Here is a 10,476-nt window from a genome sequence, read left to right on the forward strand (position 1 = left end):
CAAATTTTTACCTTTATTGTGCCATATAGCCTCTAAGTTTGTTTATACTCTCTCTCTCTTCAGACTATTTACAATGCCGTTGACTGTCCTGAAAGGAGAAACCACCACTCTCTGGGAATGGGTGGAAATCTTGAATTTTCTACATGACAATTGCAGCATGCTTTCAATGTAAATATACCCTAGTGTATTACCCTGGTACTTATGTCTAATCTGACAATAGAGTCTGTGCAACACTTCTATACGATCGTTTCCATTGGGACATACACAACACTTGTTTCAGAATCTCGACTTTTGGAAAATCTACCATATAACACATTTATGTTGTCTATAAACACTACCTGAAAGAAATATTCTGCAAGTTAGAAATAGAGAAAATGCATTCCAATCCCATGAATTATCTGTGCAATTAGATTTCCTACATTGTAATACTGAGATATAGCATAAACAGCAAACGCTTACAAAGTCTCCACGTAATTCAATCCGCAGCAGAAAAATACATCTGCTATTCCATAAATAAAATGTATCAAGCATCAAAACAACATGCTACTTCTTTCTTTCAAGTGAGAGATTGCCTCATTTGCCAGTACTATCCACTGACTTTTGAACTTCCGACAAATGGTATTCATTAACTGCAGAAGAGGTCCCTAGAAAAGAAATGCAGATCTCTTCTGATTTGATGGTTAAACATTTTAAATATGTTAAGCAGAAGTTCAGTGGAGAAACTCCTTGCTGACTTTATAAAAGAGGTACTCTTAACACAGCTGCTGAAGAACTGCTGTCTGACTGTATATAAAGACAGTGCATACAGGTACAGAAAGTGCCAAGAAAATGTCCTTTATACCAATAAACAAACAGATTATTACAAGAATTTTTACCTTTCAATTCGAATTTCAACTGCAGTTCCACTTTTGGAATTTTCCGGCACGTGTTCTATTCGCAGAACAGTATCTAAGAAGGTGACTTTCACTCTTCGTAATACTTAAATGAGAAAGTTAAAAGACAGCAAAGTCACTTTAGTAAATAACGACTTTTATAAACCAAACGAACACTTTAAATTGGGGAAGATTTCAATGGAAATAAATTGCAAAATTCCACTGACAATGTAAACTACCATTAAATGTCCAATACACACGTTTATCTCGTGCTATTGACCTTCAGCACATGGATACCCGAGCAAGTCACAACTCAAACCAAGTTGTTCTGCACCTCAGCATGGATGATCCTTAAATTACCTGCTTCATTATCCACCATGTCTAAGCTCTTAAACACTGCCATAAACGTCATGTTGTTGATGCTTCTATTTCTAGAACTAATTTTAAAGGTTTCCCCTCAGCTCAAACATTCTAGCACTAGGCATTCTACTGCATGATATGGTCATCAGTGTTTATTTTCTTCAACTTAAAAACAAGCAGTTTCTAAAGAACATCTAGCTGCATAGCATGATTACTGAAAAATATATCATGTCAGTTTTCTGTAAAAATGGTTGAAAATTTATTGTTTTTTTCTTCAAAAGCATCACCACTAACAACAAGGGACCTCCCCTACCATTCAGTGAACCAGAGATTTACCTGGATGTGCTCTGGCATAAACAAAGGTCAATTTGGCCCTGAAGAAGGGCTCATTCACTGAGGGGATACACACATTTTTGTAAGTATACCTGTTGTTTTTTCCCCCCTCCTGCTTTCCTATTTAAGCTTTACAGTAAACACATGTAGATACGCAAGACAAGTTATAGCAAACAAAATGTCACCTCATAAAACCAAGTCACAACGTAAATTGATAATGTGACATTCATTCATATCATTATGAATTCATACCTGTTTCAATAGTTTCTGCAAATTTTTCAAGTCCTTCAAAAGGCTGGGACCCTTCTCCTTGTTCATCTGTCAATTTCTGGCTAAGACACTCTTTTGCAAGTTGCATACTACTGGTCATAAAACTTGACCAATACATAGGTTCAGAGCCAGATGCTGCAGAGTAAGAGAAATATTAAACAAAATAACAACGAAAAAAGTAAGACATTATGATCTGTCTTTATTAGATATACTACTTCAAAATGCATTTAATCCATTTAGATTGTATTGGTGTGATTCTGGTAGTTGGAAATTCAATATGAACAAGATAAAACCAGAGATAATAGCAACCAATATTCAACACTGGCTTAAGAAAATAACTTCACTTAAATTTCACTGACTTCACAGGCATAATCAGCAAAATGAAATCAAAAGAAATTATTCTTTTTACTTGTTATTTTACAGCTTCCTATTTTATTTTATATTCTAGTTGGGGAAGGACTAAGTAGAGCTTACAATGTTATCTTAACATATTAATGTTAAAAGCTCTTAAACATCTAACACAGACCTGAACTAATAACAGCAAAATAATAAAGCACCAATCCAAAAGTAAAGCCTGCATTAAGCTGAATGAAATATTTTAACAGTCAGATTAATTTAAGTGAAACTCCTATCAGCTAATTCTGAGCACAAACGCAAACACTGTAAACAGAAACATTCCAGCTTAGTATTCCGGATAAAACTTGCATGACATATTTTTTCCTACTGTGTTATAATGTACTCTGCAACTAACATAAGCAAACAAATACAAGTGAATAAATAAAGATTTCTTCTAACATTACCATTCTTTCAAAGCAGTAATTCTACATCAGAGTATAAGACTGCACAAAATGTAGTTCCAGTTAAACAGACAGCAATGAAATGTGGAGCACAAATAAGTAAGTTACTTGAAATATCTTGCAAAGGGAATAAATGAACAAATAACAAGCCTACCAAGCCTTGGTCTTGGCCTGAAGACCATCTCTAATCCTTTTAATTCTAATGCACAGTTATCCTGTAGTAATGACCCCCATGGAACAGATAAGGAAATTGACTGGATAAAACCATCTGTGACTTCCAGAGGTGCATCTGCAGACTCCAGGATCTCATTCAGACACTAGAAGAAGAAAAAAGAAAAAATTAAACGGGGAACCACATAATTTTAAGCACATTAACAATAAAATATACTGAATATATATAATACATATGTGCAGATAAAACATACAATAAATATAACAAATCAGGTTATCAGAAAAGGAATTCTATTCAGAGAGACGATAAACTGGTTATTTTCAAGTATTTTGATTCCATCACAATTTGCTTTCCACTTAGATCTGAGCTTTCAGCATAATACAGTTTTACCTCTGAGTAGCTGCACAACCTGTGTTTTTACAATACATCAATAAATTCTGCTTTAACTTTAGTACAACCTATTCATTTTCTGGTAGTACTTTCATACAGTGAAAAAAGGCTAAGAGTAAAACCACCGCAGGTATCTGGCTTCTGTGACAAGACTATTTCATCAGTCCTTAATTCCATTGCAACGCTTCCTTTAGTTTTCTCTGTGATAACTGAACACTATACCCAAATAATCATTCCTTGCTGCATTCTCTTGTCATTTCTAAATCATATTGTAACACATTCAAATTTACACTCAGCACTAATTTCAAATTTTGACAATTAAAACTCAGCTGACAGACCAACATCCTACAGAAACAGCTCAATTACCATTAATCAAATCCATTACAGTGACATTATAAACAAAGCTACAATCACGTTGTCCTAAGTAACACAAAGAATATTACTGATGAAACTGATTACAAAAATGGAAGCAGCTCTGAAGAGTTAATTCAGGACTGTGACACTGTCCCAAATCCTCAGAAAAGAATCTTTTTTGCACTTATAGAGCTTTCACTGCAACTGAAAGAGCCAACTATAAAACCCAGTATGTTCCTGCCAATACACACGCACATAAAAGGAACCCGCTTCTTTGTGCTGATTCAGAAGTTCAACAGCTTCCATTTTAATTCAATAAGCACCACCAAGGCTAATAAAATAAACAAAATCTAAGTCACATACCAAATTTGGTGAGTGCAACTTCCTACATAAGATCCTACAAAAGATGTGGTTGCAGTCTTTAGATATACTATCTGACAGATAAAAACATGTGGGTTTGACCTTCCTGTCTTGAAGAAAACACTGATTTTTTATCTCAAGCAGTATAAATTTATGATTAACACACAGATAAGGATTTTAAAGACATTTTCTATTTGTTCCATAGAATCAAACATAAAAATGAAATGAAAAACTTCAGGAAACAATATCTTTCATTACTAAGTCTTCAGTTCTACTTGTCACATTCACTTGCTGCTCTATTTATACTCTTAGTAACTTTGCTTTTAGAATTTTGTTTACTTTTCCAGTTTCTGTTCCAAAGTCTATTCAAGAAGTAGAAAAAGCCATTCACTGCTAACAAACAGGGCCTGAAACAGCTCTGTTAGGAAGTTAACAATCAAACTGCTGGAAGGATTCAGTGACATTAAGATCTTATTTTCAATTAAATGTATTAATCATTAATAAGATAATAACTGAAGATTAAAATAAATACTTAGCATGTAAAACTTATTTGAAATAACCACCAAATAACTTAAATTACTCAGACCTTTACAGATATATTTGCTATAGAAGGAAGTAAACTATTGAAACCAATTTTGAATATATCTGAACTCTGAAATATTTTTGCTACCTTGCAATGAAAATATTTAAGTATTCTCCATTACTTTTAAACAGGAATTTACCATTTTAAAGGAAAAACAAATATATATATATATGTGTGTGTGTGTGTGTGTGTGTGTGTAAATGTAAAGCATTTTTCTACTAATTGTTCCTGTAAAAAAGAGTTTGGATCATTATAATGGAAATTCTAAAGGTGAAGCACAGTGTTTTCATCAGGACTTGTTCTCACATGGATTGAACACGCAGAGCTGGAATCACAGCCGTACCACCAGCTAAAGCACTATTCAGTGTATATTATAATTCAACCACAACTTTTCTAAACAACACAGAAAATAAAGAATTTACAGCAACAGTCCTAGGCATTCCTGCTATCTCTATAAGCCATAAACACACGTATAATATTGGCTAAAATACCTACATTAAGATGAGTAAAAGTATCCACAAAAATGGATAAGCCAACTAGCAAGCCACACTCATTCTGATGATTCATCGAGAACCAGGTTACGATGACTAGAGGAAAACAGAGCTGCAGTACTTCCATAACATCTGTTTTGCAATCTGTCATACAGAGAGTCACGTGCAGAGAACCTTAAACGTGTCATTCATTGTTTACAAGTCAGAAAGACAAATACTGATCTACAAAGGGGAAAGATAACCTGAGTATCAGCAAATATGCATTTAATCACCCTGTATACATAATTAACTATTCATTTAGTACTGTCTTTATGTACTGTACTGCTATGGTTTCCAAGCATTTATATTGTAAATAATGAAGACTGCTGTGACACCCACTAGAGGGCATAACGTTTCAATTAAAGCCTCACACAAGACAGGAAAGCAAACAAAAAAACCTCTAAACAACAGCAAAACCTACATTAAAACGCTGGTCATGCTGAGCATTTCAGCAAAAGTCTGTCTTCTCCACTTTCAAACATACTTCATATAATAACTGGAAAAGAACTATGGGAAAATCTGACATTTACAAGCATTTTAAAATAACACAGTATACTAAAAACATGTTTTGAAAGCAGCGTGTGAAGCAGTAAGCCTGCGCACTTAATCATATATGCTGCCTTGAAAGTCAATGAGTGACGCGCACAAGCGCTTAAGGCTCTTCATGACAGTCACTGGACTCACAGGTACAACGAAGTAACATTAGTAATTAACCCCAGAAACTTTACGAAATACTACAATGAGGGACACAGAACTTTGTGTTACTACATTAGGCTGGAAGAACACATACGTGTGTGTGTACAGTTGTATACATACAGATACACGTTTATATATACACACATCAGGACTGAATAAAGCTTCGGCTGGCTCCAAGCATGGCAGCCCACCTGCTGAGCACGCGCAGCTGAAAGCAGCTTTGCATTTCCAACACAGACCTCCAGCATTTCAATACCAGGCTATGCAGAGGTCTAAAAACAGCCCCGAGTTCAGCACAACACTGTCAGTAAGAGCTAAGCCGCATCCAAGCTGAAGACAAATGGTAGTTAAAGCAGGGATCGCTGTTTATGTCATCTCTGCTAGTAGCGAGTACACAACATTCTCGGCAGGCACAGGAGCAATTGCTGGTAGCCCGGGTAATATTAGCTCCTCCTTCTCCCTGCCACCAATTCTCGCCTTCCTTTAGTTACAATGCCAACACTGTTCCCCCTTTCCTCTCCTATCGTCAAAAAACAACAACAAAACCAGGTCATGGGGACACAGCACCGGACGGGTGCAGCCGAGGGCAGCGATCAGCGGCTCCCTCGGGCACCGAGGCGTCTCTTACCCACTTGTCCAGCGGGACCTGCGTCAGAGAGCCGGTGCCCTGGTAGAGATCCAGGCTGAGCTGTTCCAGGCTGAGCTTCTCCTGCAGGAAGTGGCCCAGGTACCTCTGCAGCAGATACCTGCAGGCCCTCTTCTTGATGGACTCCGAGAACGGCCACGGCATGGTGGCTGCGGGCCGGGAGCCGCGATCAGGGCTGGGATCGGGGCTGGGATCGGGACGGGGATGGGGCCGGGGCGGCCGCTCGGAGATGGAGCGTGCGGAAGCGGCCGGGCCCAGTCTCGCCCCTCAGCGCGGGCTGCCCGCAGCCGGGCTCCCCCAGCGCCCCTCGCACGGCCGGTGGGGCGGCACCGCCTGCCCTCAGGCGCCCACAGGTAGCTCCATCCTCACTCGGCCACCGCCGCCGCCATCTTCCCGGCGCCCCGCGAGCGCGGAGGGGACGGCGGCGCCGCACGGCACGAGGGGTGGCGGCGGAGGGAAGGGACCGGGAAGCGGCCGGGGCCGTTTCCCGCGCCGGCTCCCGCCGCTGGCACGGCCGGGTGAGAGCGATGCGAACCGCTCAGCGCCTTCCACCCCCACCACGCCGAACCCCGTCACCGGCACCGTGACGCACAGCGGAAGTGGCGTCTCCGAGCGGAGGAGGCGGGGGCGGAAGCGGCTGCGGGAGGCGCCGAGTGGGGGGTGGTGGCGGCGGCCGCACCGGAGGGGGGTCAGTGTGGAGCCAGCGGGGCGGCCGTGCTTCGGGACGGCGGAACAGTGTGGAGCTGGGCGCTGGGGCTGGTAGGTGGAACGCCTCAGGGTGCGGTGGGAGGAAGGATTCCGGCCCTGCTGCTCGGCTGTGATCTGTGCGTGCTGTGAGCGTCGGTACATCGTAGCAGTTCTCCGAGGAGCAGAAGCTCGGCAGCTCCGCGACCAGCTCTCCCGTTAAAGGGAGATGGCCGTGAATCCTGCTCATGTCTGACACTGGTGGGCTGTGCTGATAGTTGTGCGTGAAAACCGAGTGAGGGAGTCGTTGTTTAGCGAGGCTGAACAGAAAACTGCTGTTATTTTTGCCCTCGTAATGGCTGATAACCCATTTAGTTCACAGGCCCTCGTAAGACTTATTTAAATTCACGGAAGATAGGTTATTATTTACAACAGCCGCTTGTTATAGCTTTTTCATACCTAATTTGGTTTTCCCGGTGCTTTTGAGATCAGCAAAGTGCTGAATTAGTTACTGCTGAATCATATCGGAGTCTTATACAACACAGCACGAGCTGCTTGCATAGCAACTCCTTAAGTAATAATACTTCACGTGCTGATGTAACCTGAAGGTTCTCAGGAGCTTTGTTTTGGCTTTTCTGGATCGCTGCAGGATTCATTAGCTTTCATATTTTATTTTTTCTTATTTTTATTCTTATTTCCAAAGGTATATACACCTACTTAGGATGTAGCTCTAGCTCTATGGTATAAATGTACTATACTGACCATACTGGGATGATGAATCTAAAACAAATGCTTCCACATGCAGAATGGAAACTGACTGCAGTCCTATGGAGTTGACCAATAACACAGAGTCTGAAGAGGATTCTGATTACAGAGACTTCGAAGAAGCAGATGTAAAAGATATGAGACTAGAAGCCGAAGCTGTAGTGAATGATGTTCTGTTTGCTGTCAGCAACATGTTTGTTTCAAAAACCCTTCCATGTGCAGAGGATGTGGCATATATCAATGTGGAGACCAGGGAAAAAGGCAAATACTGCGTGGAGCTCACTGACTCAGGACTAAGGGTAAACCACCTTGCTTATAATTTCTTGACTGTCTTCACTTTGCGTGATGTTCTTGTTCAGAAGGTGCCTAGAAAGCAACTTCAGTGATACCAAAACTTCATACGTATTCTCTTGTACTTTTATGAAAGCCAGTTCTGTGTGTTCCACCTACAAAGTGGCACTTCTGTTAATGCAAACTAAGGAAGAAGGGAAGTTGGTTGGAAAACAGGCATTTATTTGAGACACTTGGAAAATGATGAGGGCTGAAGCAGTTAACATGACTGGCAAAGCTAAACGTTGTGATACCTGTTTCTCATTGTGACATTATCCTAATCACAAAAAAATTAACCGGTGCTTTCTTTGTTGCAGGTAGTAGCTTATGATTTTGATCAGACTGATGACAGTTTGCAAAACCCGTACCATGAAACTGTCTACTCCTTATTGGACACACTCAGCCCTGCGTATCGGGAGGTGTTTGGAAATGCATTACTACAAAGACTAGAAGCCTTGAAGAGAGACAGTCAATCATGATGTACCCTGAAGGAAGATTTAAGACTAGAAGGAATTCTTTGTATGGGGCACTGAGGTCTTTCTTACAAATGCAGCTGCAAACATCTAAAGATCCATTTCTTGCATTGACATCTAATATATACTAGAACTGTTCTACAACATGTTGCTGCAGAGGATTTGTGTATATCACAGTGCTATCCACATGGATAGACTGTAAAATTAATTGATGTTTTCTTTTTGTTGTAGGTGAGCAAAAAACTTCTTTCAAAAATGTTCAAAAATATTTGGTCTGTTTTCAAGGTGTTACTATCGAAAGCTCTTGAAAAAACATAGAGAATGAATGTTATATAGGCAAGTAATAAGCTTTTTTGTGCTTTCTGGTTATTGCCATATCTGATTTTTAACGTGGAAGTTAACTACCTAGTTACAGTCTATTAAGTGAAATTAATAGAACAAAACAGTTAACTTCTGTTTCTAACTGAGAAATAGATTTTTCACACCCATTTGCTGTGCACAAATCTGAAAGTTCTAAGTTCCAATAACAAGAAAGCTCTTGAGCGTTGCTTATATAACGACAATATCTGAGTTAAAAGGAAAGTTCATTATTACTTGATCCATCCTTGTCTACAACAAGCAACAAACTCCAAAGAGTAAATGATGTACCGTTACTATATGAATGTACTGTCTGAATCGCAAATGAATTAAGCACAGAAGTAACTTAGGATGTAACAGGCTACATTCCTTAGAGATGATGATATATATGATATGTATGTGTGTATGTATGCTATATTGTAACTTTTTGGGAGGCTTGGAAGACATTTTAGCTTCTTTACTCTTCCGAATGTGTGTTTATATAATGTGCAGGATAAATACACCCAGAGTATTTTGCTTCAGCCTTTACTTTCTACCACACGGTAATTTGGTACTCCCGTTTTTCAACTTTTCTTCCTGGATTTTACAGCATCCTCTCCTAATGAATACTAAATATGCATTGTAATACTGATTGCATCGTATTGGTTTGAAACCAAAGGTTGTATGAAATTTATTAGGACAAGTGAAAACTGGAACACATAACTTGTATTTTCTACTTAAAACTGGTACTCTTTATAATTAATTGCTTTAACTTTTCAAGTATGTATTGAATGGTAGACCTTTTTTAAAAGAAACCTGTTGTCTAGAAATACTGCAACTTCTGGAGTAGCATTCTATGACCATGATACTTGTATTCTTGTATGATTCAATATTTGTGCATCTTTCTTTCTTCTGTCATGCTGTTGTGCTGAGTATACCAGTATCTTTATTGGAGCGATGCTTAGGAACATATCAGTCCTTGTGAACTCACAAATTCAGATGACTTCAGTAGAGCTGTATTGACTTACACCTGTTGAGGAGTATCCATATTAATTGAAGAAGCCAAACAGTGGATTTTGTTAGCATAGTTTTGGAGTGTTGATGTTATAACTGTGACTGGTAAGATTACCACAGTCAGCTTTTCCATTTTCTACAGCTTAATTTGATGTTTAATTATCTTGTTGATACTCCCAATGTTAATCTTTTGATTCTGGGTATGGACCCATGCTCTAAAATTTGCTCATAGGCTCTGTTTTGCGCAGAGATCTGTGACACGTAGTTAGTCCTCTGTGAGGAGAATGTACTTTACCGAGTTTATATTTGAATATTTTTCCTTGCAGTTAATTTCAATTAAAATGACTAAAGCATTAAATAAACACACCAGCGTGTTGGTGATTTTTAGGGGGAGGGAAGAGACCACAATTATTCTTTCCATAAACACATCTTATTAATAAGAACTTCAGAAGTACCTTTGGCTGTAAACTGTCCTGCAAAGGTAGAGCAGAAAACTGTGGAGGATCTTGGA

The 10,476-nt window shown here is 39.3% G+C and overlaps 2 protein-coding genes across 11 annotated transcripts in view; one reads left to right on the forward strand and one right to left on the reverse strand.

Moving 5' to 3' along the window:
- The window catches only part of ATG2B (autophagy related 2B), a 41,651-nt gene extending 34,699 nt beyond the window's left edge, over nucleotides 1-6,952 (reverse strand). For 5 of the 6 annotated variants that reach the window (XR_014946782.1, XR_014946783.1, XM_015865250.3 and 2 more), the window contains exons 1-4: nucleotides 6,346-6,952; nucleotides 2,787-2,949; nucleotides 1,818-1,970; nucleotides 876-978 (exon numbers count right to left, since the gene is read on the reverse strand). Coding sequence is in view for 4 of the 6 variants with exons in the window: in XM_015865250.3 (XP_015720736.2) it covers nucleotides 876-978; nucleotides 1,818-1,970; nucleotides 2,787-2,949; nucleotides 6,346-6,507 (581 nt within the window). In the remaining 2 variants the exon portion in view is untranslated. Of the gene's footprint in view, nucleotides 1-875; nucleotides 979-1,817; nucleotides 1,971-2,786; nucleotides 2,950-4,986; nucleotides 5,136-6,345 lie in introns of those variants that run through there. The other variant, XM_015865251.3, reaches the window with a different exon arrangement.
- GSKIP (GSK3B interacting protein) lies at nucleotides 6,307-10,327 on the forward strand. Of its 5 annotated transcripts, none has more exons than XM_032445052.2 (3): nucleotides 6,307-6,444; nucleotides 7,853-8,111; nucleotides 8,460-10,327. In XM_032445052.2, exons 2-3 carry the CDS (start codon nucleotides 7,854-7,856, stop codon nucleotides 8,619-8,621), a joined length of 420 nt encoding a protein of 139 aa, XP_032300943.1. In that variant the 5' UTR covers nucleotides 6,307-6,444; nucleotide 7,853; the 3' UTR covers nucleotides 8,622-10,327. The 5 variants fall into 5 exon arrangements, with proteins under 5 accessions (XP_032300943.1, XP_085405564.1, XP_085405565.1 ...); XM_085549438.1 differs by lacking the exon at nucleotides 6,307-6,444 and adding an exon at nucleotides 7,012-7,308; XM_085549439.1 differs by lacking the exon at nucleotides 6,307-6,444 and adding an exon at nucleotides 7,012-7,187.
- Nucleotides 10,328-10,476: the final 149 nt, after the last annotated feature.

The sequence above is a fragment of the Coturnix japonica genome, chromosome 5, assembly GCF_054131305.1.
Source record: "Coturnix japonica strain WE chromosome 5, WE-NBRP24, whole genome shotgun sequence".
NCBI lineage: Eukaryota > Metazoa > Chordata > Aves > Galliformes > Phasianidae > Coturnix > Coturnix japonica.